General features: G+C 53.8%; 1 protein-coding gene across 2 annotated transcripts; it reads left to right on the top strand.

Annotated features, from left to right (window-relative positions):
- The first annotated feature begins 4,233 nt into the window (after window positions 1-4,233).
- PAQR7 (progestin and adipoQ receptor family member 7) lies at window positions 4,234-14,120 on the top strand. 2 transcript variants are annotated; one of them, XM_011228707.2, is made up of 3 exons: window positions 4,234-4,427; window positions 7,905-8,001; window positions 12,044-14,120. In XM_011228707.2, the coding sequence occupies exon 3, from the start codon at window positions 12,065-12,067 to the stop codon at window positions 13,109-13,111; it is 1,047 nt and encodes a 348-aa protein (XP_011227009.1). In that variant the 5' UTR covers window positions 4,234-4,427; window positions 7,905-8,001; window positions 12,044-12,064; the 3' UTR covers window positions 13,112-14,120. The 2 variants fall into 2 exon arrangements, with proteins under 2 accessions (XP_011227009.1, XP_034502883.1); XM_034646992.1 differs by having other exon boundaries at window positions 4,301-4,333; window positions 7,903-8,001.
- The last annotated feature ends 403 nt before the right edge of the window (window positions 14,121-14,523 follow it).

The following is a 14,523-nucleotide window of genomic DNA, read 5'->3' as shown; positions in this document are numbered from 1 at the left end:
ACGTGCTGGCAACTTGGAGTCTGGAGTCCGAGAGAAGTGCGTGCTTGGCTTGTACTTTATTTCTGCCCTTTGAGCCTGCGCCCCTCCTCCCCTGCTGCTCGCTGAGGTTCTGCCCTCTCCAGGGCTGCCCAGGAGGGAACGGGAACGTAGTGAGGTTAAAGGCTCCAGAAAGGTCTGCCTTAGCCCGTACTTGTCTTGAGCGTTCCAGGCATGGCAGGTGTTAAAGCCGACTCTTTTTCTTAGGGGGTAGGCGGAGGAGGTCCCGAAGTCCTGGTCTGGTTTTCCCCCAAAGCAGAGCCTGAGGCAGAGACTTAGGTGTGAGTAGTTTGTTTGGGAGGTGACCCCAGAAAGCAGAAGGGAAGGGGTGGGGAGACAAGGAAGCAGGCAAAGCGCAAAGGAGGATGGGATGTGTCTTCCAGGTTGCTGCTTTGGGTGGTGGGACCTGGATTTCAGAAAGCCCGATGCAGACCAAATGCCTTCCAGAGCTGTCTTCTTTTGAACAGGAGGCTGGAGCTTTCTCCAGCAGCTTCCACGAGGGCCTGAGAGCCGTTCTCACAGTGCTAAGTGCCCGCGCTTCTAGACGGCACCCAAACCAGCTGGCTGAGCTACAGCTTCCAGGAGAGCCTGGAGGCCGGAGAGTGGAGGCCGGCCTGGCGGACGCTTGGAGTGGGGCTGAGGTCGGCATGTGTGGAACAGCCCACCCCCTGCCGAAGCTGCAATCTGACGGGCAACTCGTGTGTTTGCCTTGCTTGGGACAGTCACCGTGGGGCATCTGCTGGGGATCCCTCGAGGAGGGCCAGCTGCTTATGATGGCTCCCCCCAGTCCCAGGACCCCTCCAGCCTCTTTGTGCTGAGGCCTCCTGGCCCCTGCAGGAGACCTTCTTGGGCTGGATCTAAGGCTGCCTCTCTCATGTGGCACAACGACAGCCTGGGGACAGCACCCACCTGCAGCCAGCTTCCCTGCTTCCCTGCAAATGCAGTCAGCTCCCCCCCCCCCCCCCCCCCCCCGCCTCTGCTTCTACTGCCAACCCTTCCCCTTTGGGATTCTTGGGCAGGAGTCTGACACCCAGTCATGGAGTCCCAGGGGACACCCCCCACCTCTCTCATTGGTCTCCTTGAAGCCCCCTCACCCCATCTTACCCCTCTCTCTAATCTCTGCCTCTGATCTCCGCATGGCCTTCAGGATAAAACCCGCTTCCCAGGCAAGTCTCCCTTCCTTCTAGCCTCTCCTTACCTTTCAAATGTCACCTGCTGCCCCCAGGCCCCCTCTGCTCCAGCCCTAGAACATGGTGGCTCCTTCCCTAAACCTACCCTACCATTCACACTTCTGTACCTTTGCACATGCTGTTGCCACTGTCTGGAAAGTTCTTTCCCTCCTTATGGCTCAGAGAACCCTTTCTCATCCTGTAAGGCTCACTCCAAGTGGACTGTAGGCAGAGAATTTCTGTAGGCAATCAGTGTCCCCTGCACTGGCCTCCCCCCTGCACCACACACAGCTGAAATGTGGTCTTGGGTCAGACCCCTGCCTTTTCATCCTGGCTCTGTTATGTGTATGAGTCAGAAATTGCTTCCATAACGCTGTGTAACAAACCACCTCGACATCAGGGGCTTACAATAAGCCTTTATCTTTCTCCCTTACTGGCAAAGAGGGGGAGTAAAGAAATGAACTAAGCAATGGCACGATATGCCCGGTGCCGTGAGTACTTTACAAAAATGACTTCACTTACTCTTCATGCCAACCCTATATGCAGGGTACTGACCTGTTTTGGGATGAATGAATTCAATAGCCAGAGAGGCTACATAAGTTGCCTGGGGTAAGTGGCAGAGCTAAGGTGTGAACCCAGGCACAATACAGTCATGGGCTTCACTGCTTTGCTGCCCCCGATAAATGGATGCCCTTGTTTTGGGGAAAAGATAAGAATGTATCCAGGACAGTCAGGCCCCACATCCTTTCTCTTACTTTGGGTTCACTGAAGCCCTTCCTGATGGTCTCCTTGCTCAGAGCCTGTCTTCTGAGGCCTTTCAACTCGTTAGGCCTGCCCAGGAGGCTGGTCTCCCTGGAGACCCTGTTCCTCTGACAGCCGAGCCTGGCATCTGGGAGGGCAGCTGCGGGGTGCGCAGCTTACAGGATGGGTTCCCCACCTTCCTCTTCTAGGGTCTGGACTCAAAGGATTCCAGGGCTCTGGGCTCTTGGAGCAATGGAGTCACTGGGCCTCACTCAGGTGGCTAAGCTGGGGGAGGGCAGGGAAGGGAGCTGCCTTGGGCTGGAAAAGGAGTTGGGGCACAGCCGGCTAGGGAAGGAATTGTCCTGGCCCCACAGCTTCACTCCTTGTTACCAGTACTGTGTAGCAGATAAGAGCAAGGCTGGGATCCAGGCCTGCCACTAGCCAATGGGGTGGCCTTGGGCAAGTAGCATCTTCCGGAACCAGTTTCCTCATCCACGAAATGAGATAAAGAAACAACACCCTCATGGGCTTATAGTGCGTGGAAGGGGCTTTGCATCGGGCTGAGCACATGGCCAGGGCTCCATAACTGGTCACTGTTTCTACTTTTTAAAATTTTTATCACTCAGCTCTCAAATATTCATAGCCAAGTTTCAGGGGCACGTGACTTTTCTACCCTGAGCACACCTCCAGATCCGTTTCTCAGAGCCTACGTACATCAGGAGCTATGTGACCTGGAGTACATCGTTTCTCCTCTCTAGGACTCACTTTTTCTGTCCGTAAAATGGGGGTCATCACACCCAATTTGTAGGAATGGATGAGGCTAAATGAGATATTAACAGTCCCATGTCCCCTTTCTGATCCTCAGTTTCCCAATTTGTAAAATGGGTTCATAGTGTTGTCTGGCTCAAAGGAGATAGCTTGGCAACTACTTAGCGCACATGAGAAGAGCTTAATAAACTGTAACTTTATTTCATTTTATTTTATTTTAAACTGTAGCTTTAAAAACATGTTCCAAAACTGGAAGTGGAGTCTAAGTCACCTTCTAAATTTTAAATTTTTATTCACTGTGATAGAATATATTCCATCATATAGAATATAATTTCCATAATGTCCTTACTTGTTTTCATTTCCCATACCCTACCTGTTCTAAATGATTGGATCTTCTATGCCACTTTTTCTATAGAGATTTAACTAATTCTTAGGATTATTATGATTATGATTATATATATATTAATAATATAACAAGGAAATATACATTCCTCTAGTATTCATTGCAGTTTATGAAGAACCTTCATACTCACTGTTTTATTAATTCTCCTAACAACCTGTCGGATTTTATTACTTCCATTTCATAGGTAATAAACTTGAGGCCGAGAAAAAGACTTGCCCAAGGTCACATGGTGAGTTGGGGGTAGCACCAGGACTTGGATCCTGTCATTATGCCCACGCCCCACACCGTCTCCCAGAATGGACCCAAAACTCCCTGAGGGCGGAGCAGTGTCCCCACTTAGACTGTCCCCTCTCAGCTCCGCACCCGTTAGGCTGTGTGTGCCCCAGATGGGGTGGAGGTGTCTCCCCACCCTGGTCCAGGTCCAGAGGAGCGGAAAATCCCTGTCAGTCTTTGCTGAGGGCCTTCTCTATGCAGGGATCCCTCACCCTTTGGGTGCTCCCACTTCTGGGGGGAGATGTTACACTAGGGAGTAGAAAGTGGGTGTTTTAAGAGGTTCAAACACCATGCCGTGGGCCGGCCGCCCAGGGAAGCGCCCACGGAGAGGGCTGAGGTGGGAACTTGAAAAAGACAGGGATGCAGAGGTGGCTCCCGGGCAGAGGGATGAAAACGGGGAAGGCCAGGCCCATCTCGACCAGAAGCAGCCTAGGGGCCGGTGGCCTGTGTGCATCGGAGCGGCCTCGGGGGTGCGCGGCGGGGTCTCGCCCGCAACCTGCGCGCGCTCCTGCTACAACTTGCCCGGCGCCCGCCAGGCTGCCACCCCGCACTCCGGAGCTCGTGCTTCCAATCCGCAGAAGTGATACCCGCTGGGCTGGAGCCTCGGCAGCGCCGCCGCCCAGCCGGGGTCTTGGGCAACCGCTTCTGCTCTCCGGGCCTCCGTCTCCCCACCTCTCCGCAGGATGGCCACAGGGATGACCACGACTCCGTGGTCGCCGGGGTGGGGGGGCCCCCCTGCCTCCGCGGGCAACAAGTGGGCGCGGCGGAGGAAGGCCGGCTGTGCCCCCACGCCCCTTCCGCCCGCCGCCGCCGCCCCGCCCACCGCTCGCTTTGGGGCGGGGCCACCGGCCGCCCTTTTATCTGCCTGCAGGTCGCCCGGGAAGCCGAGGGCCGCGGGTCCCAGCCCCAGCCTGGGTCTCGCCGCCGCGCTCCTCCCCGCTGCAAGGTACGCGGCCGGGCAGAGGGGGGGCCGGCGGCGAGCGCGCGCGCAGGGGTGAGGCCGGGCGGGGCCGCGGAGCCGGAGCCGGAGCACCCCGGTGAGAGCGGGAGGATGCTGGGGGACGGGCTGGAGCAGAGCGCATCTGACGGAGTGGGCAGGGCGGCCGGCCGGCCGGCCGGGGAGGGCGGCGGTGGCGGGGAGGAGGAGAGGCCGGGGGCTCGGGGCTCGCACTGCGGGGGAATCTAGGGAGACTCCGGGGTCACAAGGGGCGCGAGTACCTGGAACTGGATGACGTGAGGGGGTCCAACTTGGGGGACGCCTAGGCCGTGTGGGATGGGGAGGCCTGTCTTGGTGTCAGGAAAGCATGGAGGTTTCCCTACCCAGTGAGGGGCAGGGGAGGGAGCCCCACACCACCCATAGCATTAGCTTCAAGCCTGCAGGCTTTGAGGACCCCCAGAGGTTTCCCCGGGGCAGCCCGTGCAGGCCTGGCCTGAGTGAGGGGCCTGGTCAGGCCACAGCTGGCGAGTGTGAGAGTTTGGTGGTTTCCCAGAGCCGGGCTGCCCCTGCTTGGATGGCCCAGGACCTGATGCTTTAGCTGTTGTGCGAGAGGGTTCCAGCCTCACGTCAAGGGGCTTGTGCCACCTCAGAGCCCTTTGGTGAGAGACTGCCCCACTCCAACCTCAGTTTCCCTGACTAGAGGGGCGCTTGCTGGCCAGAAGTGAAAGTTGGGTCCCTTTTCCATCCCGTGCTGGGTGACCGTAGCCAGCTCACCCAACCTCCACCCAACCTCTCTGAGCCTGCTTTCTTCCTACCGGTTCTTCCTTGTCCTCAGAGTATTAGTGAGTCTGAGTTCCACAGAATTCCTTTGGCTTATTTATCCTATTCTGATCACAAATGGAGGCCCAGGGTGTGTTTACAAAAAACAAAAATGATTTCTGCTCAGTTTTGGAAGAAATGGAAGAACTTTTTCTTAAACACGTTCTGCCGAGTTGGGCAATTGGTTTACACTGAGGGAGGTGACCCAGTTGCTGGGAGATCAGGAGGCCAGCCAGGGATGAAAACTTTGCGTGTGTAATCTGTGGCCACCCACTGGATGCCTGGGAGTTGACTACAGTGGATGAAGGGCAAGAGCACTGGTTTTGGAGTCAGATGTCGTGTCCGGCCATCCTGCCTCCTGGGCTGTGACACCAGCTTACATGGAGGTTCAGAGTTGCTTTGAGGGAGAGATGAAGTGTATGTGAAAGTTCTTTGTAAACAGCAAGCCGCCGTAAATTACTAATGTTAGTGCCTAATTTTATAAATAATATTTTGGGCTCTTACATGATATCTTATATACCTTATCAGTCAGGACCCCTCAAGAACATTTAGCTCTAACAACTCCAGTGTTAACACAGGTCTGGCCTTACTATTATTATTGTGATTATTATTTTTAAGTAGGCTCCAGGCCCGACATGCGGCTTGAACTCATGACCCTGAGATCAAGGGTCGCGTGCTCTACCTACTGAGCCAGCCAGGCTTCCCCCCGCCTTACTGTTATTTTTATCTGAGGTTAGACTTTGCCTTCTACGGCAAGATAAAGTTGTCTTTAAGGGACTGTGCTGAGCAATCAGGGCCCAGAGAAGCAACGATGAATATTTTGCGTGCCAAGATGGCGAGAGAGAAAGTGGAATTATGACCAATTAATACTCATAATAGTTAAGCGTTTTTTAGTTAGGCTGTTAAGCTCCAAGAGGGCAGGGTATTCATACTCTTAGTTCTCACCCTTAGCTGTTAGTTAGCTGGGCTGTTAGTTCCATGAGGGAAGTGTTTTAACTGCTTTGTTCACTGCTGAACAGCACCTGGCACACACTAGGCCTAAAACAAATATTGGAACATCTCAGGACCTGAAGGGCCCTTTGATGTTACTGGTAAATTCATTCTCTCCTTCGACATTTGGAGAAACGGGGCCAAGAGGGGAGTGGGCTTGTCCAAGATCACAGAGGGATTGAACAGCTGGGCCAGGACTAGAACCCAGCCGAAATTGCAGGGCCGTGCTGTGCCAGAGCCGACACCTTGGATCTCTCACTTTGTTTTGCTTTCACAAGAGCCCAAGGGGTAGCTATTACTATCCTTCGATTATGAATGAGGAAATAGGCTCAGAGAGGTTAAGGGACTTAAGAGCCAAGTCACACAGCCAATAAGTGTCAGACTTGAAATCCCACCCTCACATAAAAATGGGGACCTGGCTTCTCTTGAAATTGTCTCCCGGAGGTGAGTGGCAGACACCCTCCCTTGGGGTGTCAGCTCTCTCCAATTCTGCACGGTCACCAACTGCGTGCCTTCTCTCCGGGCAGGATTTTTCTCAGCCTGTAGGCATTTCATTTGTGTGGCAGGAGCCCTGTCAGGGCAGCGAATCTGTCTGCTTCCTTCACCCTCTGCCCCTGCCCTGTAGCGTTTGGCCTGCCGTGTATGCTGAACTCAATGGGATGGGTAGAACTTGGAGCTCTTCCACTTTGAAGCCCATTTCCTGGCCCATCCCTACAACCTGGCCATCTGTTTTGCCCCTCAGGTGTTTGGGGGACTCTTTGGCAGTGTATCAGGTAGAGACCAGGAGGAACTGGGGCGAGCCTGGGTTGGGGAGTGAGGTGAGGAGGTTGACCTTGTGTTTAGGAAAAGGGGAATGGGAGGTGGGAGGGCAGAGGAGGACCGAGCTTCTCCAATTGACAGGAGCTCCCAGGTGGGCCCTGGAGATCTCAGTGCTGAGGCTCAGCCAACCTGGAAGCCTCTCGAGCCTGCAAGACATGCCCTGGCCAGGCTACATGCCTTTTGGATCACCTGCTGGCATGGTCTACCCTCTTGAACCTCCCATTGGGGGGATGGAGCAGCTGAAGCTGAGACCCCTTTCCCTGGTGGTGTCACTTCCCAGCCACCGCTTTTGGGTCTGTGTGGCACAAGTGCGAATCTTCAGGGCTCTCTGGACCCAGAGGGATTACTCCGAATGGTCTTTGCTGAGGAGAATTCAATTATGAAATAAGGTCAGTGTCCCTAGAAGTTCCAACTCCAGCCAAATTTCCCTGGTCCTTACATGCATCCTCAGGGAAAGGTAAACATTGCAAGAGACACAGTTAACTGAAGCCCCCAAATCCAGCGGAACCAGCTACTGAGGGCTAAAAGAGGACAGTTTTTTTGGGCGATGCCAGGCAAACCTGTAGGGCTGGGGATATTTCAAATGCTATGACTCAGGCTGGAGATAGTTAAAATACTACTGCTGTTAATAATAATTAGTTACTACTACTATTAATAATTAATAATAACAATAATCATTTATCGAGTCCCTAAACTGTGCTAAAACTTTATTCTAATGTGTTTAATCTTTACAACCACCTATGCTATAGATAATATTATAATTCCCATGAGAGAGCTAAGGCTCAGAGAAGGTGAGTCACTTGTCTTAGGTCACACAGCTAGCATGTGATGGAAGCCGGCATCAAACATGGTTTTTCTGAATCTGAAGTCCATCTCCTTCATGAACCTTTGTGGTGTCTGCTTTCTCCTTTGTTTCTAACTTCTTTCCATTATGATTCCTGGTGAGTAGGGGACAGAAGCCAGTCAAGTTTGCCTGACATCCATCAACCAGGCCCTGGTCACCTGATCTCAGCCCAGCTTTGCCCATCTTGCTGTGTGAATCTTGGGTAAGTCACAACTTTTTAGCCAGCCCTGGGTTTCCCCAGATGTTCCATGTGGTGACACTGAGCTTCCTTCTGCAGCTGAGACCTGGCTAGGAGGGCAGTGTTTAGCTGGGATTTGACCAGTGTGGGAATGGTGATAGTGGGAGGGGGAAGGGAGAGGTGGAGGTTTTCTTTAGCCCCACCCTCTGGTGACATCACACAAGACACCTCCAGTCCTTGGAAGTCCCGCCCCTAGTGACCCTCTTCTGTGGAAGTGCCAACCAGAGCTTGGCATCTGGTGAATTTGCCCAGTCCCACAGCGGAAGCCATCGGCCCCAAGGCTCGAGAAAAACCCCTAGAAAAACCCCTAGTGGAAAAACCCCTAGGTAACGTAGGCTTGGAGGGGGGCCATGGAGGGTGGCCCAAAACAGGCAGGTCCTGGCAGCCTGGTGGGCAGATGACTCCGAGGATTCTCTGAGGGTGGCCTCTGGATACCTACCCTCCTCCTTCCAGCTCATGCTGGACCCCTGCACCTGCTCCTTTCCCCTGGATTCAGGGGTCCCTTTCCAAGGAGTCAGGAGATGGGAACTAATCCTGAAAATAGACGTATCCAGATGGAATGGGGCCTCTGGGTGAGGTCTAAAGGAAGTAGGGAGCAGGATCTCTTTATCCCAGTATGTAGCCTCTGGGTTCTGTGCTTAGGCCCCACTGTGTCTGGTGGAGGAGAAGGGCCCTGAGGGATCTGTCATCACCTGAGGAAGTGGCTGTGAGCAAGGGCTTCATTGGTGTAGATAGAGCCTTCTTAGATCAGTTTAATTGGGGAAGGCCTTCTTGTCTCTGGCCTCTTGTTCCCTCAGTGTCAAATGGGTGGCTGGTAATGTGGGGAGACTGAGGTCCCTGGATGCATGTCAGTTGCCGGAAGACTAAGGAAATAATTTATGGGAAAGGCCTTGGCTACCTGCTTTAGACCATTATTTTCCAAAGTAGTTCTGTGGGATGCACATTGGCATGACAGGAGGCGGGGTAACCTCTGTGTGCGTGTATGTGTGTGTGTGTACACGCATGCATGCGTGTGTGGATACGCATGCACGCGTGTGTGGATGTGCACCTTGGGGAAGGAGCTTCTAACTTCTCTGAGTTTCACTATCCTTAAAAAGAAAATGGGCATAATACCTACCTCAGGAGGCTAGTTATGAGAATTAATTGCAACAAGGTTATAAAGAGTAAGCATATAGTAAGTATACATTTCAGCTGGCTTTATTGTATAATTATTACTAGGAAAAGAATCCTTGGTAAGGTAGGCTTGACAAATGGAGGTTCAACAAAGCGAAGCTGGCTTCTTTGCTGCACAACTTCTCAGAGCCTTTAATAGGCTGTTATGACTTGAAAAGTTCTAAGAATGGGGTATGGAGCCTGGACTAGATTTAATGGGTCACAGGGACCCAGGAACTAGGCCACCATCGCACATTATCATTCCCTAGTCTTTTCTCTTGTGGTGGAATGGAAACCTTGCTGGATTGGGCAACTCTGGGGAAGGCCTTCTTGTCTCTGGGCTCTCGTTCCCTCAGTATAGAACAAAGGTGCTGCATGAGACACTTTCAGAGGCCTTTTCTGGCTTCCTGAGGTTCTGAGTTGGAAAGCCAAGATTGTAGACAAGGGGAGAGGCTGAAGTCCAGCCTCTTCAGGAGGAGAGGACCTCCAGTGCTGGCTTCTCCACTAGCAAGGCAGGCTGGGCAGTTCTCATGGACGGAAGCAGCCAGCAAGTTCTGCTTCCTAAATGTGGCCTGTGCCATGCTGTCTGGGGAATGGGAAGTGGGAGAGGCCTGCACTCCCCTGCCAAAGCACCCCTAGTGCAGTATTGTAGTGACTTGTTTAACTCTGGCCTCCTCAGTGGACTAGTTGAGGCCAGAGACCAGAGCTGACTTGAGAAGTGTAATGCAGGGGGTGCTTCGCAATGCAGGCCAGGCTAGGGTGAGGAGGAGGGGGAGCTGGGGGCTTGTCTTAATAGTGCCTTCGCATGGCAAGCTCCCTACATTTACTTGGACTGTGTGTAAATTATTGGGGGGGGGCTTTGGGGGTGATTATGGTGCTGCTGGCGGCAGAAACATGAGAGCTTTATCCTGCCCAGATCTCCTTGCCTCTTACAATGACTGGTGCAAAGGTAGTTGCAATAAATATCTGATGAAAGATGGACAGAAAACCAGGATGCTGAGTCCAATACGCTCGTTGGAGGGATGGGAGTTGTCTAGCAGTGCTAGAGTTTCAATAGATATTTGAGTTAATGAATGACACAGTGAATGATGATAAGCCTGAATTAAGCAACTGGTTTCAGGCAAAACTACACAGAGAGTCTATAACTGTGAAATGATTAGTGGAGCTTGACAGCTGGTCTTGCAAAGGACAGTTTAGGGCAGTGGTTAAGAAGGCAAACTGAGTCCAGACCGTGCCTCTGCCACTTCCTAGCTAGGTGGGTGGGCATCTCTATGCCTCAGTTCCTTATCTGCAAAATGGGAATAACGGAAGTACCTATTCCCAGGGTGTTATGAAGCATAAATGAGTTAATTATACATAAAGTGCTTAAAACGGAGTCTGGGAGTCTGGCACATCGCAAGCACTGTGAAAGCATTTGCTATGATTTGTTTTCCTTTCGATAATTGCCACCATACCATGAAGTTCCTGGGGGCAGGATCAAATCTTTTTCCTCTCTGCCCTCCCCTGGACCCAGCACAGGGCCTGAGGCAGAGGAGAGGCTCAGTGTTTGCTAAGTGAGCAAATGAGTGAATGAATATGCATTATATGGTACATTCTATAACCTGTACAGGGGGAGTAGACGGGGAGTAGACAGGGTGGGGGGTGCAGTAAGGAGGCCCCGTGGAGGTGGCAGTTTGAACTGGCCCTAAAGGATTTCAGTGGAGGCGAGGGAGGTTGGAAGAGGTTGTGGTGTTTGGCTTAGGTAGGAAATAAGGGTAGGAGCAGGGTCTTGAATGCCAGGGTAAAGGGTTAGATTTGATTTCTTTGGAATTAGCAGCCGTGGTGGGAGTGGAAAGTCTGGAGGAGGGATCTTTTGAGTCGAGGTGTGGCTGAGGGAAAGGGCTGTTTTTATTGAATCCGTTGTTACTGGGGACTTTCAGGGGAAAAAAGTGGCTTTTTTGGGGGGGCACCTTTGAAGTTGGGGAGTTCAAGGGTATGAAGTGTTATCGGGATGCTGTTACGCTCTTTGGTTTAACAAACATTGAGTGCCTGCTACCCGCTAAGCATCACAGGTTCACAAAACAATGAGACTAACTGCCTACCCTTCATGAGCTCACATTAACGATTTTAATGCCCATAAGAAATGTTATAATGGTTAAAAGATGGGTATCTTATGGTAGGCACTCAAGTAGAGAGGTCATCATCAGAAGTTCAGGGGACCAGGGAAAGTATCACGGAAGAACGGGTTTTGAGGGATGATTAGGAGTTTACCAGGTAGGCAAGATGAGGAGACTGTCTCAGGCAGAGGGAACAGCTTGCGTAAACCTCAGGCCGTGTGAAACAGGCTGAGGGGTGTGGCGAGGCCGTGGCTGGGTTGGAAGTGCATTGTGGCTGAGCAATAGGGCAGGAAGAGGTAGCAGGGACCAGATCCTGGAGGCTGATGGTCAGTGGGAGACTCTGCCACTCCCAAGGGGCTAAAGGTGGAGGCAGCGGGTCTGTTAGCAAGGTCACCGTCCCCAGCAGGTGAATGCAGATGGCGACATGAACACAGGAGAAAGCAGCAGGGGCTGCCGTGTGGACCTAGACTGGAATGGAAGTGGCTGAGGCAGTGAGCCGCCTCCATTCATTCCTCAAGCATTGATTGAGCACCTACTGCACGCCAGGCACTGTTCTAGGCACTTGGGATACATCAGGGTGCAGAAAAGTTGTGGGGGCAGAGCTGCGATCTGGCGTAGGATGACTGTTCTCTCCGGAAACTCAGTGTAGGGATAAAGGGGGCGGGAAGGAGGGAGTAAGAACTGGGCTCCAGAGCCTCCCAGCTGCTGCTCACGGTGGGCCAGGGTCCCCTGACTTCGCTCTCTGGCCTCTCTCCCAGCTACCTGCCTGGCCCACAGCCATGGCCACCATGGTGGCCCAGAAGCTCAGCCATCTCCTGCCCGCTTTGCGGCAGGCCCACCGGGAGCCGCAGCCCTCGGGGCAGCCAGAGCCCGTCTTCACGGTGGACCGGGCGGAGGTGCCACCGCTCTTCTGGAAGCCGTACATCTACGTGGGCTACCGGCCGCTGCATCAGACCTGGCGCTTCTACTTCCGGACGCTGTTCCAGCAGCACAACGAGGCGGTGAACGTCTGGACCCACCTGCTGGCCGCGCTGGTGCTGCTGCTGCGGCTGGCCGTCTTCGCGGGGACCGTGGACTTCTGGGGAGACCCCCACGCCCTGCCCCTCTTCATCATCGTCCTTGCCTCCTTCACCTACCTCTCCCTCAGCGCCTTGGCCCACCTCCTGCAGGCCAAGTCCGAGTTCTGGCACTATAGCTTCTTCTTCCTGGACTACGTGGGCGTGGCCGTGTACCAGTTCGGCAGCGCCCTGGCGCACTTCTACTACGCCATCGAGCCCGCCTGGCACGCGCGGGTGCAGACCGCCTTCCTGCCCGCCGCCGCCTTTCTCGCCTGGCTGTCTTGCACCGGCTCCTGCTACAGCAAGTATAGCCAGCAGCCTGGCCTGCTGGGCCGCACCTGCCAGGAGGTGCCGTCGGCGCTGGCCTACGCGCTGGACATCAGCCCCGTGGTGCACCGCATCCTGGTGACCCCCGACCCGACCGCGGATGACCCCGCTCTTCTCTACCACAAGTGCCAGGTGGTCTTCTTCCTGCTGGCCGCGGCTTTCTTCTCAGCCTTCGTGCCCGAGCGCTGGTTTCCCGGCAGCTGCCACCTCTTCGGGCAGGGGCACCAGCTCTTCCACGTGTTCTTGGTGCTGTGCACGCTGGCTCAGCTGGAGGCCGTGGCCCTGGACTACGAGGCCCGGCGGCCCATCTATGAGCCTCTGCACACCCGCTGGCCCCACAACTTCTCTGGCCTCTTCCTGCTCACCGTGGGCAGCAGTGTGCTGACGGCGTTCCTCCTGAGCCAGCTGGTGTGGCGCAAACTGCACCGGAAGACCCAGTGAAGGGGGGGTTGGGGGGTGGCGGCTGGGAGGGAGGGAGAGTGGGAGCCCTGGGGTCCCGGCTTGGCTCCAGAGGGGAACAAGGCCTGGTAAAGTTGTTTGTCTCTGGCCCGCGGTGACATTCTGTGAACGCCTCAGCTGCCAGAAGTGGTACCAGCCAGTCCTCGGATTTGGGGATTTGGCCGGGAGCTGCTGGGGTCCACTCCGGGGTCTGCCCCAGCCCCCTGCCCTGGGAGAGGAAAAGAGATAAAGATGTGGGCCAACCAATCTTGCCTCTCCCCATTGCCTCTCACTAGGGGTGAGGATCGGGGGTCACTGGGGCCAGGGGCCTGGTTGGGAGCTTCCAGGTTATCTGAGAGAGGGTGAAGGCAGAATTTAGGCCAGAGGCAGAAGAGGCTTCAGCAGCCCCGCCTCTACCCAGATTTCACTGGGGGGGAAGGGGCAGGCCCCAAATGTATGTAGGGTCTTACCATTCCTTGAGCTCCAGCCTGGAGTCTTGGACTTCCAGGGAGTCTTCAAAGGTAGAAGATTGTGCTAGGTAGAAATGGATCCCACCCAGTGCCCATACCTCCTCAGTCACCGTCCCACAGAGGGAGCCCCAGCTTTTCTAGCTCTGGTTCTGTGTCCAACACACCCTGTTCCCAGCCTCTCTCCTGCTTTCCTTGTTCATGATTCAGTTATCCATTCAGTATTTCCTGGGCCTCTGCTCAGAGGCAGGCTACCAGCTGGGTGCTGTGAATCCACGCACACACGCAGGATGATGAGAGCTCTGATACTCGAATGACCTGTCAAGGGACGCACGGAGGAGGACTAGTCAGTGCTGCCTGCCACCCTCACGGTCTTGGGTTGGGAAGGGTGAATAGGAGTTTGCAGATGAAGAAGGGCATTCCAGGCAGAGAGAAAACCCTCTACAAAGGCCAAAGAGGTACTGAAGGGAGTTCAGCAGGGCTGGAGGTAGGGGTAGTCCGGCCTCTGATATATCCTGGATGCAATAAAGTGACTGATAACAGCAGCCTCTCTGCTTTTTGCCTCCTGTCTCAGGAACGGGGCCCATGGACCTGCTCAGCATGTTGAGGAGGTTTTCCAGGGGCAGCTGGGGCCCCCAGGGGTGGGAACAGGGAGGAGGAAGGCAGTTTGTGTTTTTTCGTTGCCTGGGGGTGGTTGGGGGCCTTATACACTATTTATGAACTTTTTCTTTTAGGCAGGGAATGGAGGGCAGTTTTATTACTAAATAAGTTTTAAAAGTTAAAGGAATGTGTAAAATTTTACATAATCCCACTTTATAATTTGACAAATTTTTCATTTTTTGGTCTTTCCTTCAATCAAGAAGGATTTTATATGTTAACTTTTATAATACTGCTTTTCCACAGCACATAAGCAATATATGCACAGTGAAGGAAAATTAGGAAGTACTG

Source organism: Ailuropoda melanoleuca, chromosome 2, assembly GCF_002007445.2.
Source record: "Ailuropoda melanoleuca isolate Jingjing chromosome 2, ASM200744v2, whole genome shotgun sequence".
NCBI lineage: Eukaryota > Metazoa > Chordata > Mammalia > Carnivora > Ursidae > Ailuropoda > Ailuropoda melanoleuca.
Note: the sequence above shows the minus strand (reverse complement) of the source record. Positions and strands in the feature narration are given on the sequence as shown.